The sequence below is a fragment of the Maylandia zebra genome, linkage group LG5 (assembly GCF_041146795.1).
Source record: "Maylandia zebra isolate NMK-2024a linkage group LG5, Mzebra_GT3a, whole genome shotgun sequence".
Taxonomy (NCBI): Eukaryota; Metazoa; Chordata; class Actinopteri; order Cichliformes; family Cichlidae; genus Maylandia; species Maylandia zebra.
Window position 1 is genome coordinate 21,006,536 of NC_135171.1, and position 24,584 is coordinate 21,031,119.

General features: G+C 40.0%; 1 protein-coding gene across 1 annotated transcript; it reads left to right on the forward strand.

The window, feature by feature from the left end:
- The first annotated feature begins 367 nt into the window (after nucleotides 1-367).
- crbn (cereblon) lies at nucleotides 368-22,605 on the forward strand. The gene is made up of 11 exons (XM_004544888.5): nucleotides 368-522; nucleotides 782-894; nucleotides 1,029-1,231; nucleotides 2,498-2,647; nucleotides 5,370-5,532; nucleotides 9,534-9,596; nucleotides 9,698-9,782; nucleotides 11,097-11,212; nucleotides 14,319-14,383; nucleotides 17,377-17,508; nucleotides 18,926-22,605. The coding sequence occupies exons 1-11, from the start codon at nucleotides 450-452 to the stop codon at nucleotides 19,107-19,109; spliced, it is 1,347 nt and encodes a 448-aa protein (XP_004544945.1). The 5' UTR covers nucleotides 368-449; the 3' UTR covers nucleotides 19,110-22,605.
- Nucleotides 22,606-24,584: the final 1,979 nt, after the last annotated feature.

The following is a 24,584-nucleotide window of genomic DNA, read 5'->3' on the forward strand; positions in this document are numbered from 1 at the left end:
GCAAGTGGAACCTGCATTAAGTACTAACTAACATCACTAATGTCAGATAACTTTGCTGACATGCAGCCAAATTGAACTTTTTCATGATCTTTGTCATTGGAACATTTGTATCGCTGCACAAATAAGTGAGATAAAACCCAGTAATTACTTTAAAAATTTTACTTTTTGGCTGTCGCGTTTGAGCCATTTTTAAAAAATTGTATTTATTTATTATTTCTAATTTCTTTTTTAATTTGTTTCCTTTTTTCTCTATTTTTTCCCCCGACGTGTTTTTTTATTCTTTTGCTGCATTTATTCTGCTTTCGTTTGGCCCCTCGGGGCCACCGTAGTAAAATGGCATTTCAACAGTGTACATTATGTAGCGATGTCGCCGGGGGGCGCTATATTTCCACCGGGTCCTGCACATTGATACGCCGTAGAAGAAGACTTAGTATTGTAAACACAAGGATATGGCTGACGAGAGGGGTGGAGGGGAAGACAACGCCAACGACAACATGGGGAACCAGTTACAGCTCTTACCAGGTACCCGTTAAGCTGACCGAAAGCCTGCTCGGTGTTTTCACCGGGACAGTGCGTTTCTCTTCCTCCTGCTAAATGCTAGCTAACACACCTCCACAGCAGGCCACTGTTAGTGATCACTCTCACTGTCTCAACCCTCTGCTTTCGCTTTCTTTTCAATTATGCCATCAGTGCGATTTATTAAGGTGAAGCTTTTACGTCTAAGGCTTGTCAACGAGCTACCTAACTTAGCCTCTCTGTGTACACTTGTGCGCTGTGACAGACAATGAGGAGGAGGAAGAGGAGGATGACATGGAGACCGAAGATCGAGACAGTGAGGAGGCAGAAAAGCCCAACATCATCACCTTTGACCCTAGTCTTCCCACATCACATTCAGTGAGTCATGCATCACAATCCCTCTTATTCTAACATCTTTTTTTACATGATTTGCTTTCATGCATGTGATCCTTCTCAGAGTTTTAGTTTCTCTGCAGCTGCTGTGTTAATCTAACCCCCTTTTTGTGTGCCAGTACCTGGGTTCAGACATGGAGGAGTTTCATGGCCGTACGGTCCACGATGACGACAGCTGTCAGACCATTCCCGTGCTGCCACACACAGCTGTGATGCTGGTGCCGGGCCAGACGCTGCCTCTGCAGCTCTTCAGGCCGCAGGAGGTCAGCATGATGAGGAGCGTCATCCAGAGAGACCGCACTTTTGCTGTGCTCGCACACAGGTGTGTGATGCTGTTAAAATCTCTGTGTATGCTGGCAATCATGGAAAGATGCACAACTCCTACAAATGGAAAGCATTTTTTTGTTTTCATTTGAAGAAAATACAGTTGTGGTCAGAAGGTTGCACACACTCATCATAGGCATGAATGTCACTGCAATTTTGGGCTTTTAATGATGTCTTTGAACTGTTTTTTTCCCCCAGGGTTGAATGATTGTAAAACATATATCAGAAGTTTGAAATTATTTTTGGATTTTCTCTAATCCATGGAGGGTTAAAGTTATACACTCTGGCTTACACACACTCACTTAAATCTTCAAATATGTGAAGGTTATGCAGTGTCTTTTAACCTGACAAGTCTTAGGTCTATTAATATCTCATTTCTGATCACGGTTGACTACAACTGGTAGTGTCTCTTTCCCAGGATTGACCAATACTTAGAACAATGGGAAAGTCCAAGGACCTCACTATAAAACCAAAATGAATGTTTATGTTTTGTTTATTTGTTATGGTGGCACAGGTGTTTAGATTTTCCTGCACCTCAGGTGATTGCATGAGGGTGTGGTCACATGTTATTTACCTGACACTGGCGTCAGGTGAGGCTGCAAACCTAGTAACACAGTACTAGCTGCATAAATATGGTGGTGATAGCATCATGGTCCAGGTTTGTTTTGTTGCCTGTGGCTCTGGTACATGGCACAAAGTACATGAAATAATGAAAGTGTACCACCTCTAAATTCTTCAACTTTAACTCACTCACAGCTAGATGGTTAAAACGTGTATAGAATTGCATCTTTCAGCAGGGCAATGATCCCAAACACACACAAAAACTTGTTTTGGAATGGCTAAAGCAGGTAAAAGCTTCTGGAATGGTCTTTCTAAAGACCTCAAATCAATTGAAAACTTGTAAACAACACTTAAAAGCCAGGTCCATACCAGGAAATCAATGAATTGAAACGCACTCTTAACAATTCTGCCAAGAAGAGTGGCAGATCCTCTGTGGATTATAGAAAATGGGTTATAGAAAATCCCAGATAAATTCAGGCTTGTGTACTCTAATTCTTGTTTTAATGTTTGTTTGTTTTGTTGTTGTTGTTTTTTTAAGCCAAAATTACTATGGCATTCATGTCCACGTTGAGTGTGTGTGTAACCTTGTGACCACAGGTGCAAATTTCCATGACTCTTCTTTATGTAAACTGTTTCTTGTGGGTCACTGGTGGATAATTCTCAGCATTTCATTTCAATTTCTGCATCTGATGTGTGTCTGCAGCGATACAGGTGAGCCGGATGCAGAGTTTGGAACTACGGCTGAAATCTATGCATACAGAGAGGAGCAGGAGTACGGCATTGAAACAGTCAAAGTGAAGGCTATAGGGAGGCAGCGATTTAAGGTCCACGAGATAAGAACTCAAGCAGATGGGTAAGTTGAAGTTCCCTCATAAAGTATTAAACCAAAGGTGGGGGCTGAATTCTTACTGCCAATCCCTGGTTCAAAGATGTGCGACAAATCAACAAAGCCACACATAACCCTTAAAAAATGCCAAATGAAATCAAATATATGCAAAGGAAAAAAATGCAGCCAGCTGTGGAACAGAAAATGGGTGCAAAACATTTTTCTTGTTTAATTCAGAGTTTCTGCAGTAAAAAAAGGAAACTTTGTTTCTTGCATTTAGTGAGACAGCTGTTTTCTACAGGAGTTGCATACCTGCAGGTTTTCAGCCGGACAACTAGTCAGAAACACATTTAGATGAGAAGGAAAACTATGTCAATAATGGCACAGAGACACACCGTCAACAGTCACACAGTATTTGACCACTAGGGGACAATCTAACACTTGATAAAATCAACTAGAAACACAGGTTTTTATTGCGTCACAAACTGCTTCAAAACAAGTAGCATGGAGGCTGTCTCTAATAGATGTACTTAAAAGAAATGTAGTTTCTTAAAACATTTGCTTGTGGAAACCAGAGATTACAGCAATTCAGCATCGCGTGGATGTGCATGTGGATGTGTAGAGGTGATGTCAGCTCTATACCTATCTATATTACCAAGAGGTGGTAAACAGACTACACAATATGAGATTATTATGATTTTGAACATTCTGCAAAATGTTGTGTATTTTAATAACATACTGTATATTGCAATTTATCATCAACTGCAAAGTATCCCTTTTATCCAGTAAGATAATGTTATGTCATTTTAGTTCTTTTTTTTCTTTTTGCTGCAAAATGAGATTGTCAAACATAACAACACTTATCACTAAAAGTCTGTAATCAGTCTACCTTTGAATGGGGCAAGTTGGCAAGTACACGCAGTCTGTTTCTAATAATTCAATGGTAAATCATTGAAATTTGCATATCTGTTGCTGTCTACATAAACTGAAATTCACATCTATCTATTACATTTATGCTCAGCAGTCTTCCTCTTCCATTGGAACAAAACCAGAATACAACCAGCTGACAGCCAGTTGTGTCGAGTCCCCTCGAGTTGTGCTCATTGACAAAGACTCATTCAGACTGATGGCAAACTGTCTGCATTTATAAATTAGACAGCATGTCTGTGCAAACCTTTAACAATCTCTCTGTGAGTGACTGCAGTCAGTTCAAATCAGAATGTGACTGTTTGCAGAAAGGTTGTCTCCTATTGGGTGATCTGTGCATTTGCCTTATGATTGCACAAGTGGTCATGACTGTGCAACACTCAAGTTCTGGGCAACCATCTCGCCACCATAAGTCCTATTTTTACTTGCGTCACTGAGTCATTAGCTTGCTTTTAATTTGGAAGTAGCTTTGTCAAGCTAAGCGTGTCCAGTGTTGGATGGTTTTTCGGTTGAGATGAGATATATATATATATATATATATATATATATATATATCTATATATATATATATATATATATATATATATATATATATATATATATATATATATATATATATATATATATATATATATATATATATATATATAAACAATTCTGTAACTGTAACTTCGGTCGTTGCTGTGCTTTTTTTTTGGAAGTCGAATTTCCCAGAGGAACCCACCCGAGGGATTAATAAAGTTCTATCTTATCTTATCTCTTATCTTATATAATGTAAGTTTACTTGGCTAACATTATCACAGGATGATGATGCATGAGATGCCCTCTCGTGCATAGTACTCCCAGAGTATTTTAATTGTATTTAATAAAATATCAATATTTAGTGTCTCCAGATCCATACAATATCACCACACAAAATCACAATCACAATACTATGCTTTTGCAATATTTTTTTTCACCGCCTCTAGAATCATCCTCACATGTTGAAATTTGTGAAGAGGGCTGTTGCAACAACAGATTTACGTTTCTGACTTATTCCAGAGTTCAGTGCAGCTGCGTAAATGCAAAGCATATTGTCTTTTTGGACTGAAAAAAAAGGAAGCATTGATAAAGATGTATCTATTGAAGTCATGTAATAGATCATATTAACCCACATCCTCCCTGGAAATCATCGGCACATACTGTCCATAAAAATGAGGCTTTATTAAGGCATTTTCCTTTTCTCTAATTGAGGTTATATAATACACATACAGTGGTTGCCATGATTGTGTTGACCTTCTGTTGTGACTCTTGGAAAATACAGCATTTAATCAATCACTCAATTACATGCAGTCTGCGCTTTCTCTTGTTTAAAATTAAAATATACTTTGTACTTTTTCTGTCTATTCTTTCTATTTCAGTAAACATCCTCCCTGTAATGTTTCTAAGATGAAATGGCTTAGTAATTATATTTTAGATCAGATTAAAAGGTCAAGTCTGGACAGACATGGATTTAGCCCTACAGCTGTGAGGCAGCGTTTCTTGTTTCTCTGTGGTCTGGCTTTGCTTTGTATTTCTCTGCACGAAGTTCACTGAGAATAATCTGTGTCGGGCACTGGCAAAATATTTCTTATTGTCGAGTGAGGAAAAAACCCAGATGGCACCTTTTTGTGATCACCTCAATGATCCAAACATCCTGTAATGTAGCGTTTGGCCAGTGCACCATTTGTTTAATCTACTATTCGCCTGCTCAGTTTCACTCATATTCTGCTGTCATCATTCACATTTCCCTTCTTTTGTGTCACGGGTCTTTGTTATTGTCTGCTTTTGTTCCTCTTCTCAGGATCAAACAGGCTAAAGTGCAGATCCTTCCAGAACGAATCCTTCCAGACCCCCTCTCCGCTGTGCAGCTAACGCCTCTGTCCAGGCTCCACATGCACCCTTCTTCCAAACCTCCAAGTCAGAGCTGCAAACAGGCTCAGTGCTGGTGGAATAACTACAAACAGGTACAGAGAATCATGCACAAACGTGAAATCTGTGTGCGCTTTCTAAAAGTAACAGTTTCTACTTTTGGAGATGTTTGAATCAGATGACAGTGACAAGAAAGTTAAGATGAATTTCCTCATCTAAGATGCAAAATGTATTTTTCCACTTTGAGAAACTGTTCAGTAAAACATCAGATCAGTCGGTGCCTGTTTAAGATAAGATAAGATAACCTTTATTAGTCCCACACGTGGGAAATTTATTTTGTCACAGCAGGAAGTGGACAGTGCAAAAGTTATGAGGCAAAAATTAGAATACAATAAGAATAAATACAGTACACAACTGTACAGAATAGAATAAAATAAAATACTATATACAGTAGAATAAAATAAAATAAATATACAATAAGATAAAAATAGAATACAAATACTATATACAACTGAGTAAAAATACAACGATGACAGAAAGGATTATTGCACTTAGTATTATTGCATATGTATGGATGTGTGTGCTTGATCAGTTAAAGTCTTTATTATGGAGTCTGACAGCAGTGGGGAGGAAAGACCTGCGAAATCTCTCCGTCCCACACCGTGGGTGCCGCAGTCTCCCACTGAAGGAGCTGCTCAGTGCTGTCACAGTCTGCTGCATGGGGTGGGAGATGTTGTCCAACAGGGATGACAGCTTAGCCGCCGTTCTCCTGTCACTCACCACCTCCACTGGGTCCAGAGGGCATCCTAGAACAGAGCTGGCCCTTCGGATCACCCTGTTCAGTCTCTTCCTGTCCCCAGCAGAGATGCTGCCGCCCCAGCAGACCACACCATAAAAGATAGCAGAAGCCACAACAGAGTCATAGAATTTCTTCAGGAGTGGGCCCTCCACCCCAAACGACCTGAGTCTCCGCAGCAGGTACAGCCTGCTCTGCCCTTTCCTGTAGAGGGCGTCTGAGTTATGAGTCCAGTCCAGTCTATTGTTCAGATGAACACCAAGGTACCTGTAGCTGTCCACTATTTTGCCACTATTGCAGAGTCATCAGAGAACTTCTGCAGGAAGCACTGGGTGGAATTGTGGGAGAAGTCTGCAGTGTAGATGGTGAAGAGGAACGGAGCCAGAACCGTTCCCTGTGGGGCCCCCGTACTGCAGACGACCCTGTCCGACACACAGCCCTGAGTCCTCACATACTGTGGTCGGTCGGTGAGGTAGTCCAGGATCCAGGTAGTGAGGTGATGGTCCACTCCAGAGTTCACCAGCTTGTCCTTTAGAACCGAGGGAAGAATGGTGTTGAAGGCACTGGAGAAATCAAAGAACATGATTCTCACAGTGCTTCCAGCGGTCTCCAGGTGAGCGAGGGAACGATGTAGGAGGTGAATGACGGCATCATCCGCGCCAATGCCAGGCTGGTAGGCAAACTGAAGTGGGTCCAGTGATGAGCTTATTAGGCGCCGAAGCTGAGCCAGGACCAACCGCTCCAGGGTCTTCATCAGGTGGGATGTCAGAGCCACCGGCCTGTAGCTGTTGAGGTCCTTGGGGCGTGAAGTCTTTGGCACTGGTACAACACAGGAGGTTTTCCAGAGCTGTGGGACTCTTCCCAACCTCAGGCTCAGGTTGAAGAGGTGCTCCATCACCCCACACAGTTGGTCCGCGCAGGACCTGACGACCCTCGAGCTGTCAGGTCCTGCGCGGACCAACTAAATAATCAAAGTCTAGTTTTGTGTGAAAGTGAAGACCTGAAATACATTCAAAGAATTACTAGAAATATGTGGTGAAGTTTCCATTTGAATCATGAGCAAAATGAGCATTTTCACCTGAATCCTTTTCACTGAATCCCACCCTAATCCTATACTGTTAGATCCAAAGGTTTTTGGACAGTGACATAAAAAAAGATTATGCCTCTCTACACCACCACAGTAGATTTTAAATAAAATCACAATTTTTCCTAAAATGTTGCATTAACTACCTAAAAGTAATTGGACAAACTAACATAATGTTAATTACATGGAATGTCTTTAATACTTGATGAAATTCTGTGGACATAATCAAAAGCTGTTTCCTCCCCTGAGATCCTCTGCTAGACCTTGGCTCTCTCTGCCTTTAGTTTTGTCTTTGATAACTGAAAAGCATGCTCTGTTGGGTTGAGATCAGGTGACTAACTTGGCCACCGAAGAATATCTAAAATATTTTGCCCTGAGAAAATCTCAGCTTGTTTTTGCAGTATGCTTTGGGTCATAGTCCATTTGCAGTGTGAAGTGCAGGATTTGGTTGAATCTGAGCAGACATAGCCCTGTACACTTTTATCAGTCATTCATCCTCCTGCTTCTATCAGCAGTCACATCGTCAATAAACACTAGTGGTCCAGTTCCACTGGCAAACGATACATGCCTGTATCATGACACTTCCTGCACTATGTTTCACAGATGTATTTTGATTTGGCTCAAGGGCTGTTTTTTTCCTTCTCCATACTTTTCTCTTCCTAGCTCGTACAAGTTCTTCTTGGGTTCATCTGTCCAAAGAACTTATTTTAGACCGACGCGGGCTCTTTTAGATGTTTTCTTTAGATGTTTTCTGGGAAAGTCTAATCTGTCCTCTTATGGCTGAAGGGGTATTGTCGTCATCACAGTTAGCGGGATGATTGTGAGTTTGTGAATGTGATAACTCGAGAATGAGGCAATGTTTGAATTTAATACAGTGGGTGCAGCTAATAAAAATCTCAACGACCTTGAGTTTGAGCCCAAGGTCAAGTTTTCTGAAAATCTTTTAAACGCAGTAACACAAGAAGAAGTTCATGTAGGGTTTTGAAATTGATCCCACAGGTGTCTCTGCTACTAGGGTGAGTCATACCATTGGCGATTATCAGTGTTTTTGTTCTTTAGTGTAACCAGTAGTTTGCACCTTCTTGTAAATCCTCCTTTCCCAATCATGAAGTCATCTCTTAATTGTAGACTTTGACAATGATGCAACTGTATCTCACTGAGTGTTCTTGACTTGGTCAGATGTTGCTATTAAATTAATTTGGTTATGATCATTTGGTAGGGGTCGTCTGTGGTCTTTCAGGCCTTTGATTGTTGATTTGGACCTAAAGTTTGTGCTGTCCCTCGTAGGTTTATTTACTTTTTTCAGTCTAATGATGGCCTCCCTCACTTCCAACAACATCTCGCCAACGAGGGAAGAGACCTTATCTGCCCATTATACTGATTAACATTCAATTGTCCAATTACCTCTGAGCCCCTGAAAATTGTTATTAAAAACAATTAAAAAAAAACCCAAGATAAAAACGTCTCTAACTCCTAAACTGTTAATGCAGTTAGTAAAACTACTTGAATTAAAGCTGAAATCCTGCCAATTCAAACGCATTTTGATTGTCTGATTCAGATCTGTTGTGATGAAGTACTGAGGCAAAATTGCAAAAAATGTGTCATTGTCCAAAAATTCTGGGATTTTTACCTCCATAAACTGTAAGTGGTAAAAAAAAGATAAGCGGCTTTTTTCTGTCTTGTAATATTAAATACTGCCTACATTTAACTGAGTGCTGAATTAGCTTGATATTTTTATGGTTCAGCATGTTTGGAGTTGGGCATGCTAATCTTTATTGTTTGACATTTCCAAATACAACCTGTACATATAACCTATGGTGTGTTTAGTTAGTACATAGTTCATTTTAATCCAGTTCACTCACATGAATTGACTAGTTGTTGCAGCTGATGTGTTTCATAATGTAAAGATGTGAAATAAATCAATACAGTTAAAAACAGTAGAGAAAGTGACTTAGTGCAGATGTGTTGGCAGGTGTTAGATTGTTTTAGTAGGAGAAAATGTTAATGTCTACTGTTAAAGGAGAATAAGTAGATGACATGTTAAGGTATCTGTGCAGGTGACATTAACACTGGATGTGAAAGTAGCCCATGTGCAAAACCGTGACCTGGAACATGCTACTTTTACTTCTCTATATGACAAAGGGACGGATCTTGTGTTGCTTCCATAATCATCAGATTAGATTTGATTTAAGTGATACATGTGTTATTGACCACAGAGAAAGTTTCACTGTGCCAGTCTGACGCCATGGCCACCCTGGGTCTACGCACTCTATGATTCAGTAAGTACTGCAGCCCGCGGCACTTCCTCCTCTATATATAAACATGACACACAAATGAATATAAACCAAGATTTCTCGGCTTTTGGTGGTTCACCTCACAGGAGTCGCTCATGAACAGGGTGAAGAAACAGCTTCATGAATGGGATGAGAATCTGAAGGATGATTCCCTCCCGGCGAATGCAGTAGGTCAGACTATGTTGATTTTATTCCAGAAGGTACAGGTACAGATGCAGACAAAATTATTACCTCCCCTATTATTAAAGTGATGAAGTCAAGGGGAATTTCTACATAGCTTTTCTAAACACACTAGTTTTTTTGCAGAATGTCACTTGAGAAAGTGTTGTTCCAAAAATAAAATAAAATAAGTTTAGATTTAAGAAAAGGAATTGTTGATGGTCACAAGGCAGGAGATGGATATACAAGGTTTTCTGAGAGTCACGAACTGGAGTGAGACGTATCAATAATAAATTCAAAGAGAGCTATTAATACAGAGCAAGCCTGGCAGAGGCAGGAAGCCAAAAAGGCTTCCAAAGGCTCTGGAATGAAAACTAGTGAGAGATGTGTTTAAAGACCCCAGAACAAAATGCAGAGACACTAGTAAATGATTTAGCAAAGTCAGAAATTGTAGGATCAAAGGACACTCACTGGAACGCCGCACAGGAATGGACTGCAAGGTTGCTGAAGGGGAAAAACTCCACTTCTGTAGAAAAAGACACTTTTAAACCAGACTGAAATATGCTAAAGACAACCTGGAAAAAGATTACGCAGAACTATTTGGCCACAGAAACGTTGCTTATATCTGGAGGAAGAAGAGCGGTGGACAGCCCAGAGAGCACCACAATGAAACATGGTGGTCGGAGTATCATGTAGGGATTCTTCGGTGCATCTGGAACTAGGAATCTCATCAAGGTGGAAGGAATAAAGAAGAAAGACATGGAGATTTTAAAAGAAAGCAGTCAGCAGCTTAACTGGTTCTGGGTCATTGCTTTGTCTTCCAGCACAGTGACTCAAAACATACATGGCTCCTGGTGAAGAATTGCTATCAGAAGACCAAAGTGAACATTACTGGCTAGTCTGCACAAAGCCCTGGCTTGAATCCGAATGAAAATTTATGGTGTGTACCGAAGACCAGAAGGAGGAGGGGGTGGTGGAGATTGACCAAAGAAGAATGGGCTGGGATTGCTCAGAAGACGTGTGTGAAAACCACAACAAATATCTGCAAGGTGTTACCCAGAAAAAAGGATACGCAATAGATTATTAGCATCAGGGGGGTTAATAATTTTCACCTGATTGTTTCTGTTTCTTGTGAAATTGTTTTGTTTCTGTGTGCAAAGTAAAATATGGTACGCAATCCCTATTGGGAACTACTTTTTTAGGGGGGCTAATAATTCTGTCCTCATCTGTATGTAAACATGCACACTCGCAATTTGTTTGTGTTCGTTGTACTTTCTGTCCTCTTTATTTCATCGCTCTCTTGTCCTTCTGTCTACGCTCTGTCAGATTTCTCCTACAGAGTAGCAGCCTGTCTGCCCATAGATGATGCTCTGCGGCTCCAGCTATTAAAGATTGGCAGCGCCATCCAGAGACTTCGCTGTGAGCTAGACATTATGGATCGGGTAAGTAAAAGTCACCAACAGCCTCGCTGACCTGCCCCAAACCTCAGACATAATTTGTCTTATGCAGTGATAAGATTCCTACTTGTGCTTTACTGAGCACACAGTGTCCCTCTGGTGTGTCTTGTTATATTTAACCATGTCTGACGGGGGCTGACAGATGTGTTAGTGCTGCAATATTTCAGTTTTCAGAGTCAAAAGCAGCCATTGCAGCATTTAAGGTTAATGGACCGGTATTTAGCATGCAGTGAACATCAGCTGTTTGTCACCTTGAAGGGGTTGATCTGATTTTAAGGAGAGGTTGGACACAGCAAGAGAGCTATCCATATTTCAATTAAAGAAAAAAACTCAAAACAAAGCACTCTGGCCACTGTAGATCTGCTTTTACTCAGTCATGTGGGCCAAAGCAGTCACAGGTTGTTTTTAGCCGTGTTAGCAGTATGGCTTTGTAGTAAGGACACTTATGCTGGTCAGTGGTTTCATCACTTTGCTGCGATTGAAATTGCTTCATAATTGTTACATTTGGCAAAAACATTTAACTCCCACTCCAGATGATTTGAAATCATCTCTGGTCTGGTAGCTGTTCTTCTAATCCCTTTAGTCAGGTCCGCTATTTACAGAGACTATTCTTCAGGCCCTCTTCAGTCATTGCCATACTTGAGCACAGGAAGACATGTTCCACACATGCTCAGTGGAGAACAGCAATAGCTACTTTGTTTGTGTTCATCTGAAGAGGATGACAAAAAGCTATGTGTGAGTGCTTAATGAGAGTAAAATCAAAGAAGGGAAGGAGAGGAGTTGCATTAAAGCTCCTATATTGTGTAGCGTATTGGTTAATACGGAGACGGGTTACGCCCTCACGGGGCTTTCATCAGCATCAAACACACATTGTTTACTCCTTCTTCTCTTAGATACTCCCATTAGGATTCCACATTGTCGATCATCCATTTTCATCTCTCCCAGTCTTTTTTGTCTTGCTCTGTCACATGTCCAGCACCTGACTGTCTGCTCTCACAACATCCACAAACCTCTTGTGCCTTCTTTTTTTTTCCCCTCTTGCCCAGAAGCTCAAACTTTAATAACCTTCTCTTAAAGATAACCATCATTTCTCCTTCCTCTCCATTTTGTCCCTGAGCCTTCCCTCTAATATGCTCATTCCTAATCCTGTCCATCATTTTCATTCCCAGTGTAAATCTCCTTCGCATGAGAAACTACCTACAGTTCTGCTTCCTGACCTTTTATCTCGAACCTGCAATTGAGTCCATAAGTTTCTGTGACATTTCTTGTCATTTTGCCTCTGTACACCAACATAGTGGATTTTATATACTCAAGATTGAAGTGATTGAAGTGCAGCGTTTTAGCTTTCATTCAAAGGTTTTTTACAGAAAGCTTTGTATTACCTGTTTAGGAATTTTGGCAATTTATGTGCATAGTCCCTCATTTTCAGAGGTACAAAATGAACTGGACGATTGACTGACAAGGCTAGTTGAAGCCTTTTCCCCGTTATTTAATGAGAAATAAAGTATATGTAATATATGTAAGTTAAGATCATCTAACTAAGTCAGGTTCTGTCAGGTTCTCCAATCAAGAGTCTTCTTCATGAGTTTTAGACTTTAGGCTCCTTATTCAAATTATGTAATTTTTTTTCCAGTTGCTTTTGAGTCTCTGAAAATGGGAGACTGTATAAAAATGGCTGAAATCCCCACACAGTTAATGCAGGACTTGAAGCGTCTGGAATTAAAGCTCAAAGTCTACAATCTTGATTCTTTAATTTGAAACTCACTGTGGTGGTGTAAAGGTGCTTAATTACAACAAATTATGGACCTAACTGTATATGACACACCCGATCTCACTGCCACCTTTCCTTTTACTTCCATCACAAATCATCCTGATATGCTCTTCACCTTTCTTCCATGACCGGCGGCTCTCTGAATGGACAACACATCTGATATCGTAGTGGCTCACACTATGATATCAGGGTCTTAATCTAATAACAAATTAAAAAAAAAAAAAGATTGCAATCAAGGTACTTAAAAATATTAAATATAAATCACAACAACAGTCGCCTCAAGGCGCGTTATATTGTAAGGTAGACCCTACAATGATAAATTCAGAGAAAAACCCCAAAATCATATGACCCCCTATGAGCAAGCGCTTTGGCCACAGTGGGAAGGAAAAACTCCCTTTTAACACGGAGAAACCTCCAGCAGAACTAGGCTGGCCTGGAGGGGTGGCCATCTGCTGCGACCGTTTGGGGTAAGAGGATATGTTAAGCTGTTTGATGGCAGCACCATGTCTCTGAAAGCTGGGATGAAAACAAAAAAGTCTGGGAAAGGAAGCAAGGTACTAAAAAGAAATCATTTTGCAACTAATGAATTAAATTGACAAGAGGCCAGTAACATGAGTGGGTATAACATTTTTTTTTAAAAAGCACCTTAGAGAGGTAGAGTTCCTCAGAAGTAAAGATGGGCTGGCCTTCACCAATCTGCAACAAATTGTTCCTCAGTGTAAACATACAGTACGTAACATCAAATGACTCGGAGAAGAATAGGACAACATTCCTCTCGTCAGTTCTTAGTCATTTACAGACTGATTTACTAACATGTTTTCTATGTTGTGAATGAAAAATGGTTTTAAAAAAAAAAGAAAAAAAGGTGTGGCTCTAGTCAGTTAGCCAAATCCAAATAATAAGGAGTAAAATTAGAAAAACAAACAAACATCTAATTGGTTAGCAAGCTCAGATGACTGATTCAGGAGGAGGATGGTAAGTTAATGTTAATGATTTTCCAGGCATGTTTATATAAACAGTGATCAGTGTGTCGCACTTGTGTTGAATCAGAAGCTGAAGCTTGATTTGTGAAGTGCTCGTTAAATGTGTTTGCCCATTATCTGTTGTCCCTTCTTTCTGATTGAGGATAATAATCCCTCTCACCAACGACACTGACGTGACCTGAGCTCGGGCCATGTTTTGAGTCGCATTTGTGGAAGCGTGACGAATGGCATGATTAATATAACGCCCTCAATGAGCCTCAACAGTGGACGCTTTGCTTTGAAAATATGTGACATGTATACATATTGTTAAAACCCTCTTTTCTCTCCTCCTCCTCAGTGCACGTCGCTGTGCTGTAAACAGTGCCAGGACACGGAAATCACCACAAAAAATGAGATCTTCAGGTGAGCGCTTGTTTTTGATTTTTGTTAAAATAGTAGTTGATAGTGATCAGCACATAGTGGTTCCGTCTCAGCACTAGTAACATCCTTCTCACATCACTGGAAATTTGGATTCAGTAATAGAATAAAAGATGATGTAACCAACTTCACAGATTTCACAGATTTCCATGTTCAAGTCGGCAGTTTTTCCTGCTTTTAACAATAATGGAGTGTAGTAGACTTTTATAGTTTTTTGAGTTGTTTCCGGAGCAGCTGGCATAATTGGGGGTGGAGGTTTATGACAGTTTTATTAGGTCTTATTATCCAAGTTCTTCTTGTTTTTTTTTCTTCATTGTAATCACTGAAATTATTAGCACGTCAAAGTTAAGACCAATTTGTCTGTCTGAGAGTTACGTAAACTCTGGGATTACATCAGGAAAGTAAGTGGTGCTTCTCTACACCTCCTCACTCACACAGTCTAAGTGCACTCTCTTATATGCACACTGTTATATAATGTCATTTTCTGACAGTTTGCTGTGTAATGGTTAATCTGTTTGTCCAACAGTGACACAAAAAACCTTGAACAGTCATGAAATTGCCCAGAACATTCTTAGGGGTTTATGAGAAAAGTGCACTCTCTGTTTTGTCATCCATATATTTTGAGTCAGTGAGTGATTATGTGTGAGAGAGGCAAGCAGACTAATAGTTGAAGCACTGCCTCTGACGAATTTACATACTGTATGGTGCTAATGCATCTTCTTTCAATGCCAGAGCAGAAGTACATTAAATGTAACCAAATTACCGCTTTAAAGACTGACTGAAAATGAAGTTTTTGGGGCTGATTATACTTAGTGTGTTTGTGTGTGTGGGACATCAAAATGTCTTTTGATGCGTCATTTCTGATTGTGTTTGGCTTTTGATACTTCAAACCTTATTCATGGCGTGGGTTTAGCGCTGTACAGGAGCTGCTCTACCGCCTGGCTGTAGCGGTAGAGCAGCCAGGCGGTAGAATTGGTCACCTACTAATCGGAAGGTTGGTGGTTCGATCCCTGGCTACTCCAGTCTGCATGTCAAGTGTCCTTGGGCATCGGAGAGCAACCCCAAGTTGCTCTCCGATGCATCCATCGGAGTATGAATGTGCGTGACCGTAGTTAGGAAGCACTCAGTATAGAGAAAGTGCTTGTGAGAATGGGTGTGATTGGGTGCATGTGGCATGTTGTATAGAGCGCTTTGAGTACTCCAGGAGAGTAGAAAAGAGCTATACAAGAATCAGTCAATTTACAATTTTACCACTTACAGTACTGTGCAAAAGTCTCGAGTCATCTTCATTTCTTTATATTTTGCTTCCAAGCAGCCAGACTTTCTTGTAACCTTTTCAAGTTGTTTTAAGCAATAGTTCTTCAGGCTTTTCTGAAGGTCTTTGGAAGTTTTCCGTTCGACATTTTCACTCCGTTTCAGTGTAAACCTTGTAACTGACCATTTTGAGAGGAATGTTTTTATTTATTAAGCCACGTAACACTGACCTATGGATCATTCAAGCATAAAAAAGACACCTAGCTCAAGTGATGAACCAGTATTGTGTCTAGACGTAATACAAACAACCAATTTTAAATGGCGTCTTTAGGTACTTTGTTACTGTCAGCCTACTACAAAACACATAATTTAATCACATTTGTTTTTGTTGACTCTATAATAAATGCCACAGATAATACAGTTTACAGCATAAAATAGTACTTTTTGCACCAACAAGGTGATTCGCAAAGAGATATTAGGAAAACCTGCCATTGTCTATGGTCTGTCCTTAAAGAAATGTAGGAAAACTGGACAGGACAAAAGAAGAAATGACAGGCTGAAGTAACATCAGCAGATGAACAATATCGGAAAGTCTGAAAGACGAATCCAAATTTGAAAAATGCACAATGGAACGATATCAGCCTTGGCTTAGCCTCTCCAGGTTATTGAAACAGTGTGGGGTAATCTTGACAGCACAAACAAAAGACAGTCAAAGAAGCTCTTTGAATGTCCTTCAAGAAGCCTGGAGAACTATTCCTGAAGACTCCTTAAATAAATTAGAAGAAAGCTTTCATAAGTAAGTTCAGGCTGTGTTGAAGTATAAAGGTGATCATAGTAAATATTGACTTTCAAGCTCATTTTACAAACTCTTATTTTACCTTAGATACTGTATTTCATTGTATCATTGCACATGTTTTAATAAATCACTGCACTTTCTTCCCATTTTTCTCCAGGGATGAGTTGAAACTTTTGCGCAGTCCTTTTGAGTTTCCAAATTTCACTCTTAGCTCCATGAAAAGGAGCAAATGTTCTCCTCCAGCTAAAGGTAGATGACAAATAAAGGCAAAAAAACCTGGAGATGAACACCACTCCTCTAAAAGACATTTCCTCATTTTTTTTCTCTCCCTGTTTTAATGATGCCACTGTGTAATCAGACCAAATGGGTTGTTATCTGGTGGTGCTAAGGTCTTAGCATAAGATTCATGTTATTTTCATATTCTTCTGTCACTCTGAAAGAGATCATGACCAACAGGAGAGAGGTGATTTCTCCCACTAAGGCAGGAAGTGGATACCAACCATGCCAGTAAAATGCCTTCACGGTATATCAGAGCCAAAGTCCTTCCATCTAGTGGTCAAGCATTCAGTTTTTAAAATTGTGTGAGTCATGCGTACGCCTGCAGTTTTATGTTGCATTTTTAGCTTAGCTGAAAATAGCACAGATGAGATTCAAAGTTCTTAAGAAGCTCCACTGAAAACATTACCCAAAAGAGTTAAAATGCTCTAAGAAGGAAACGATGAAGACAGAAAATTTGTCTTCATTGTTAATATAAAAATGATGAGCACAGCTGAACTTTTTGGCATTTTCAATTTTAGACCTCTTAAAGCCCGTTTCCCCTTTTCATTTTCAGTGTCTCACTTTCATGATGTTTTGTTTTGGCTCAACAGTTTACTGAATTCACACATTTTCCACCTGCCTCTCTCTCTCTCTCTGCCTCTCTCTGCAGCCTGTCCTTGTACGGCCCCATGGCTGCGTACGTCAACCCTCACGGTTACGTCCACGAAACGCTGACTGTCTACAAAGCCAACAACCTTAACCTGGTTGGAAGGCCATCTACGCTGCACAGCTGGTTTCCAGGGTAAATATTTTTAGCATACAGCATGAGTGTGCTTTCCATAAATGGATGTTTTAAGTAAGAGACACATCTCTTGATACCTCACAGCCCAGGGCTTAGAATTTAATGGCATCTGGTGTAGCTGCAAGTTGCTGTGACACTGCTCAGTGCCTGAAATTAAAATGCTTTGTACTGTACTTTGTGTCAACTTGGTTATCAATGGTGCATCTCTTTATGCATGTTCAGGTTGTGCAATCTTGGATTCTGCAGTCAGTGAAGCCTCCAAATTACTTACACTAATAATCCGCTCATCCTTCTTCTCCTGCTTTTCCCATTCAGGGTCACAGGGTGTTAGTCTGTCCTACCTGCCATAGGGCAAAAGTGAGGGTAATCCCTGGACAGGCCATCAGGCTGTCACTGGGCTCATTTAGTAATTAAATAACCCAATTTAAATTCCTGCAACATGATACCTGTGCAAAGCACTTTATGCTGACAGTAATGTCAGTTTTTCTTTTAAAATTTTAAGATATTTTTAAGGTTGTATCGCTGAACTACACTGTGAGAGATTTGGTGAATGATAACAGAATTAAACAGACCTGTAAGAATCTGTTTCAGAGTTTTAGAAGTTGAGGTTTAGATTCGACCAGGCGAATCAGACTCCAGAGTGGGACTTGTGATTTGGTTCTGTCGCAGACAAAAACAGTCACACTCTTAAGAGGAATGAGTTTGGACACAAATGACTTCTAGATCAATTTTACTTTTCAGTGCAAACGTGATCTGACCTCATTCCGACTCATCTGAGAGATGTACACATAAACAACTCCAGCAGCTGTGCATGCTCTGAATATTGATACACAGATGAGCAAAATCAACAGTTTCTGTAGTTGCAAACCACTACTTATGTTTTTTCTGCCACATGATAAAATGGGCTACTCCAGTATAATACAGAGTTATTCTAGAAGTTTCTTGAGACATGGTTTGCTTTTGTTTTGTTTTTGCTTTGACTCTGGGCTTACAGAGTAATACTGTGAACTTCTTAGTTATGTGAATTCAAGGTATATTTGACTTTCTGTACATAGTTTTCATTTGTATGTTTCACCTTTACTGTACATGTGATTCGGCGCGTTTTTTACTGAGACATCGTTGAATCTATTCTTATGGCACACTCACAGGGAGGACTGTGTTGGCATTAACTTGGAACTTGGAAGTCATCTAATCATGCGGCAATAGAGTACAGTGCATAAGTCTTAAGTTGCACTTTATTTTTTTATTTGCATTGTTTTCTTGCCTCCAAAGAGCCGGACCTCCTTGTAATTTTTAAAGTGGTCCTGAGCAACAGTTCTTCAGGCTTTCTGCTTGTAGCAAAGTGCCAAAAGTATACACAGTACTGTATGCACTACTGATCACAAATGTGAAAATGTGGCACTTTAATTGCTTTCAGGTACGCCTGGACGATTGCTCAGTGTCGAACCTGCGGATCCCACATGGGTTGGAAGTTCACAGCCACCAAGAAGGACTTGTCTCCACCTCGTTTCTGGGGTCTGACCCGTTCAGCCATGCTCCCTCGTATCCCACAGAGTGAAGGGGAGGAGGGCAGAGAGGGTTCTCGCCTCTTCTGTCTGTGATACCAGACCATCTATTTGCCTCATTCAGAAAATTCCTGCAAACTTCCCACAGTCTGCATCTTTAGCCACTGTCTGGCTGCAGTTTCTTCAATCACAATGCCTGTCACCCCTGGCAACAAATTCAGCATATTAGCAGAAAGGTCATTTTGGCCTTCAGATGGCAATTTTTAAGTGCATATTTGAACAGGCTGGATGTAATTATTATTCTAAAAGGTTCTTAAAATGCGGAGGCAGTGTCGAGGTTGAAAGCAGTCTGTTAGAGTGAGAGTCAAACTGAGACTTGCAGAATAGACCATGATATGTGGTTAAGATCCCAGCATGCAGCTGCCTGATCTGCACCTCTTTCCAGCTGTTTTCCAAATAGAAGAACACACAGACCCACAGGGGGACGCTGAATGCATAATACTCTTTACCTTCACCTCCTCTCCTCTGTCTTAGCTGGCTGCATGCAGCTAAAATTGAGATGTCGTCGGCAAGCTGCGATGGCCACTTTAAGCTGTTGTAAAATCCGCACACAGTAATTTAATAGTCTAGCATTCAGATCCTTTGTGAGTTTCTCAGATAGGATTTCTAATATTATTATCAGCTGCGAGAGACCGGTGGAGAAAACTGTTAGAAAGAGAGTGCACTCATGTATGTGTAGATCTGTCACGATAGGAGATATTTTGAATTTTGGAATTACAGCGGATGTATTTTTGTATGCAAGAAGGTTGGAAATTAAGCTAACATATTCATTGATGTTTGGTGAAACTGCAATTTGTTATCACAGTGGATTTGTTTTGTTCGAAACAAAAGAAACTGAAGTGACAATAATGATATTGTGTAATATATCTGATATAATCTGTGTCTGTTTTGTATTCACTAGAGACTCATTATCCCATCTGGAGACGAGCATCATCTTTGATTGCACGAGTGAAAATTAGCGATGCATTGGTGCCTTGCGGCAGACTGTTTATCAAAGGTCAAAGCCCACTGAGACAGAGCAAGAGGAGCATTTACCCTTCTTTTAGTTTGTTCACGCGTGGTATGTTAAAATGGTGTGCCTACGCTCCAGCTCGGTGTCTTTTGAAGTGCGAGGAATCGGATTCAGAAAGGCAAAATGATGATAAGATTTAAGAGTTATTATTATTATTATTATTATTATTATTTTAATATTCTCTTGGGTTTGTAGGGTGACAGTTTTCAGGATTCTGTTGCAAGGGTAATGGCTCACGTCTGTATTTATGTACGGTAAAACTGAGGCAGTATTTGTTGTTTATATGGCTGTCGACCGACTGTTTGTAGAGTCTAATTTATTTATTTTTTTGCAAAACTCTTTTGCTGATTCTTTGTTAGGAAATTATCTTTTTATGAGTAAGCTGAGTAACACAATGAGAAATCATCTCGAATGTTTGTCTGATGACATGTTTTTGGATAGAGAACATCATTTTTTGGATAAACGCGTCTTTTTCTTCACTTTTTCTGCTGAGAGAGGAAAACATTGTTCATGTCTGTGGATCACATTAAACTGGCAATAGATACATTTTAACTTTACCCCTCTACCCTTCCAGCAATGCTGCAAAAACTGCAACACTTTCTGTTTACCCCCCCCCCCCCCCCCCCCCCGTTTCTTTCTACCCTTGATTGTTACTCTGGTTGTTCTGCAGTCTTCTATTATTGCTGCCTGGTGTAAGCTATAGTAGTATGCGCATCTACAGACTGGTTTGCAACCATCTAGCAACCACCAGTTACAAGGGAAAAATGAGCATTTCCTGACTGATTAAGAGTGGTTGCTGGGGGTTAATGGTAGCTGCTGGGGAAGTGGTTGCTAAAGATCCAGTTTTGCAGGCCTATTCAGTGACCCCATGGCAACCAGCAGGCACCAGGAGAAAAACTGCCAACTAGTTGACCAAAATCTCCTTGTGATTGCTTTGGTTGCTAGCATATTGCTGTGGTTGTAGTTTGAATTTAAGTGTCTGAGTGTGACACAGACAGGAAATAGAGAAAGTTCACCTTCACAGTAAAAGTTGTCTCAGCTCTGCAGCTAATTTATTCAAGCCACAATTTTTCTTCAAGTTGGGCTAGTGTATAGGAAGTATTTGCAGACGAAGATTAAAACCATATGCAACACCTGTGGGTTTTGGTGAAACATCGTGTTTGCTTACGATTTCATCCAGTGAGAGCCAGAGACCTCCGCGAACTGGTGCCAAACATTCGAAGAACATATCCCATTTAAATTTGGCTACACCTACCCTCAAATGATGTACAAATGATCCAAACAGGTCTTCCAGAAAGCCGTCATGAGACAGAAGCTGCCCAGGAACGGGAGAAGTCCTTTAAGGGACAGAAGGTGCTTGGCCATGTTTAAATCAAGTATACTTTCTGCTCTTTCAGGATGGAGTCATAGAATTTTTATCATTGGAGCCTCTGATAGCCACTACATTGTAATAGCTACTTTCAGCTGCTGCATCAGTCAAAGGGGGCCACCAAATATTTGACTTCCAGTTGATACCCTTCCTTATGCAACCCCAAAGGGATATGTTTCTCCTCCTGGGATTTAACCAGGGATTGTTTGCTTGTCAGGCAAATGTGTAAATGTGTACATTATGTAATCCACATTTTCTTAATGAGGATTTAAAGTAATTATTGCCACTTTAAGCCACATCCACTGCCTGTTAAACAGAAAGCTGGAGGAAACTGCTTGTATGTGACAGTAATTTAACTCAAAAATTGAAAAGCAAGATTAGTGGTTCAATCAGGCAGAGGCTCATAATATTACTACTTAACTATTAAACCTTAAAGAAAGGAGATGATGGTACAAAGTTGTTTTTTTTGTTTTTTTTTGTTTTTTTTTGGCCTTAGGACAGAGGCACATTAGTTGTTCTCACTGGTTTCCAGTCTTCACGCTAACCTAACCAGCAGCTGGTTCTGGGCTTTCTTCTAACAGACATGTCATATTTCTCTCAGCATAAAAAAAAACTAACAAGCCAATTTAAAAAAAGAATCTATTTCTCTAAAGGGGAGCAACTTACAATTTCAAATTTCTTCCTTGTTATTCTTACTGCTGAAACATGAAGTGTACAGAGTTGTATTGATACTTGGTGGGGAAATACCTTTGTTATTTAATAGTTTATCTAGATGTAATCCAATCACCAATCTTCATATTATTGCTGTTCCCTCAAAAATCTGAAAATGTGAGCTTCCGAGTATTTATTTTTTAAGCTTTTACTCATAATCTTCATATTTCATATCAAAACACTTTGTTTCGTCGAGCAGATATATCCGCTTTGAGAGGAGCTCAGAAATTTAAATGACTGTCTTGTGATCTTTTGATGACATTCTCCATCATATAACTGATTTGAGTGTTTGCCATGCCGTCTGATTTACACTCACATATTAAAAACTATAACCTGGATGCTTCACTGGATAAATCATCTGTTTGCAAAAGCCTTTGCTCGTTTCACCAAGCCATTCGTTGTACCACAAATTTAAATAAACACGCAGGTTCCAAGCAGTAGCTCTTGTCTCATGTTTGTCTAAAGAGGACATCTGTGGGAGGTTTTTGAGATGATCTGCTGAGCTGTAACATGCAGGTAGAGCTAACCAACTACCATGCGCCTTCATTGCAGCGTGCAGTATGCAGATGTGACTACGTGCAACTATGCAGATGCAAGTGGCTGGAGGATCATTGATATTCTGTAGCACGTGTGAGAATCTAATCAGTCCATGTATGGGAGCGGAGAATTGTCAGCCACTGTGGCCTTGAACGTGAGGGCCCATCGGAGAGGAGCATTTATAGTAAAAAAAAAAAAATGTTCACTTGGTTTCGCACGTGGACTACGTGACCTATGGTCGTGGTTAAAAAGTAAAAACACCTCATCCCAGATCTTCTGGTCATTATCAGGTCTTAAATGAGGTTAATACACCCTCAGAACAAAAACACATGAAATATTACACTATGTCATTATGAATTTAACATAAGTTGAGCAAAAATACAGGTCCCATAAGTAAAATTTACCCATGCCTCCAAGAATAAATGCTTACATATACTATATTTCTCATAGTATGATTTTTGTCATGAATGTTGCCCCCCTGTTTTTCTCTGTAAAACATTAGACAGCTTCATTCATTTTTATACGAAAAATGGAAGGCACCGTACGATGACCATTTGAAAAACAAACAAAAAAATTATTCAAAACAAAAACAAATTATTCACAGTCACCACAGCAGGAACCTCTGCAGTATTTAATTTGGCAGATTTTTACGCCAGATGCCCTTCCAGATGCAACCCCCAGGGGATTTGTGTGTCCTCCCAGGAGGGGAGGCTTGTTAGGAAAATGTTTAAACTGCTACACCACAGAAAACAAATATTTAGCATACTGTTGTTTGCATATTGGTCAGCTTGTTTTGTGGCTTTAGCAGTTGTTTTGTTTCTCTCTTTCCTCCTTTATGAAAGGGATGATGAGGTGGTGCTTTTTCCTTAGTCGTCTGCGACCAGTTTCTGTAAAGTCGTTCCTCGATTTGTGGTCAACAAAAATCACGTAAATATAGAAAATCCTCCCTACAGTTCTCTATTGGAATTTGTTTAGATATAAATGTAGATACTCATTGATAGGCTAACTGGTAAAGTGCTTTAATTATTTTTTGAGTAAGTGTAAATGTACTTTTTTTTTTTTTTTTTTTTACAATTAGTCCAAATTGATGACAGCTGACTCATTATTATTAATTAAAGTGAGGTTTTTATTCTCACATAAGTTTCATATTGTAAAAAATATATATATACCTGTGTATGTATGTATGTGTTGTGTGTGTATATCTATCTATCTATCTATATATATTACACATATGCTAACAGGTCACTTTATTAGGTACACCCGCTCAGCACTTTTAAACACACGTCTAATTAGCCAATCATATTGCAGCAATGCCATGCATTTAGGCAGGTGCACAACCTGCAAAAGTTCAAACTGGTCATCAGAAGGGAGACAGATTTAAATGACTTTGAATGTTGTTGGTGCCAGACAGGCTGGTCTGAGCATTTCGGAAACTACTGAAGTGATGGTACTTTCCCACACATGCATCTCTCAGGTTTACAGAAAATGGTCAGAAAAACAGAAAATGTCCAGTAGTGGTGAAAACACCTTGTTGATGCCAGAGATCAGAGGAGAATAGCTCGACTGCTTTGATCTTATTGGAAGGTAACAGTAACTCAAATAACCACTCATTACAACCAAGGTATGCAGGAGAGCATCTTTAAATGCAAAACAGGTCCAACTTAGAAGCAGATGGACTACAGCAGCAGAAGACCACACTGGGTGCCTCTTCTGTCACCAAACCAAAACTGGACAACAGAAAACTGGGGGGGAAAAAGAAGCTGTGACATTTGTAGTGTCAGAATTTAGTGTAAACAACACCTTGGATAGCTGCTGGTATGGTATCAAATATTTTCTTTGCACTTTGGGCCCCCTAATATCAGCTGAGCATTGTTTAAATGCC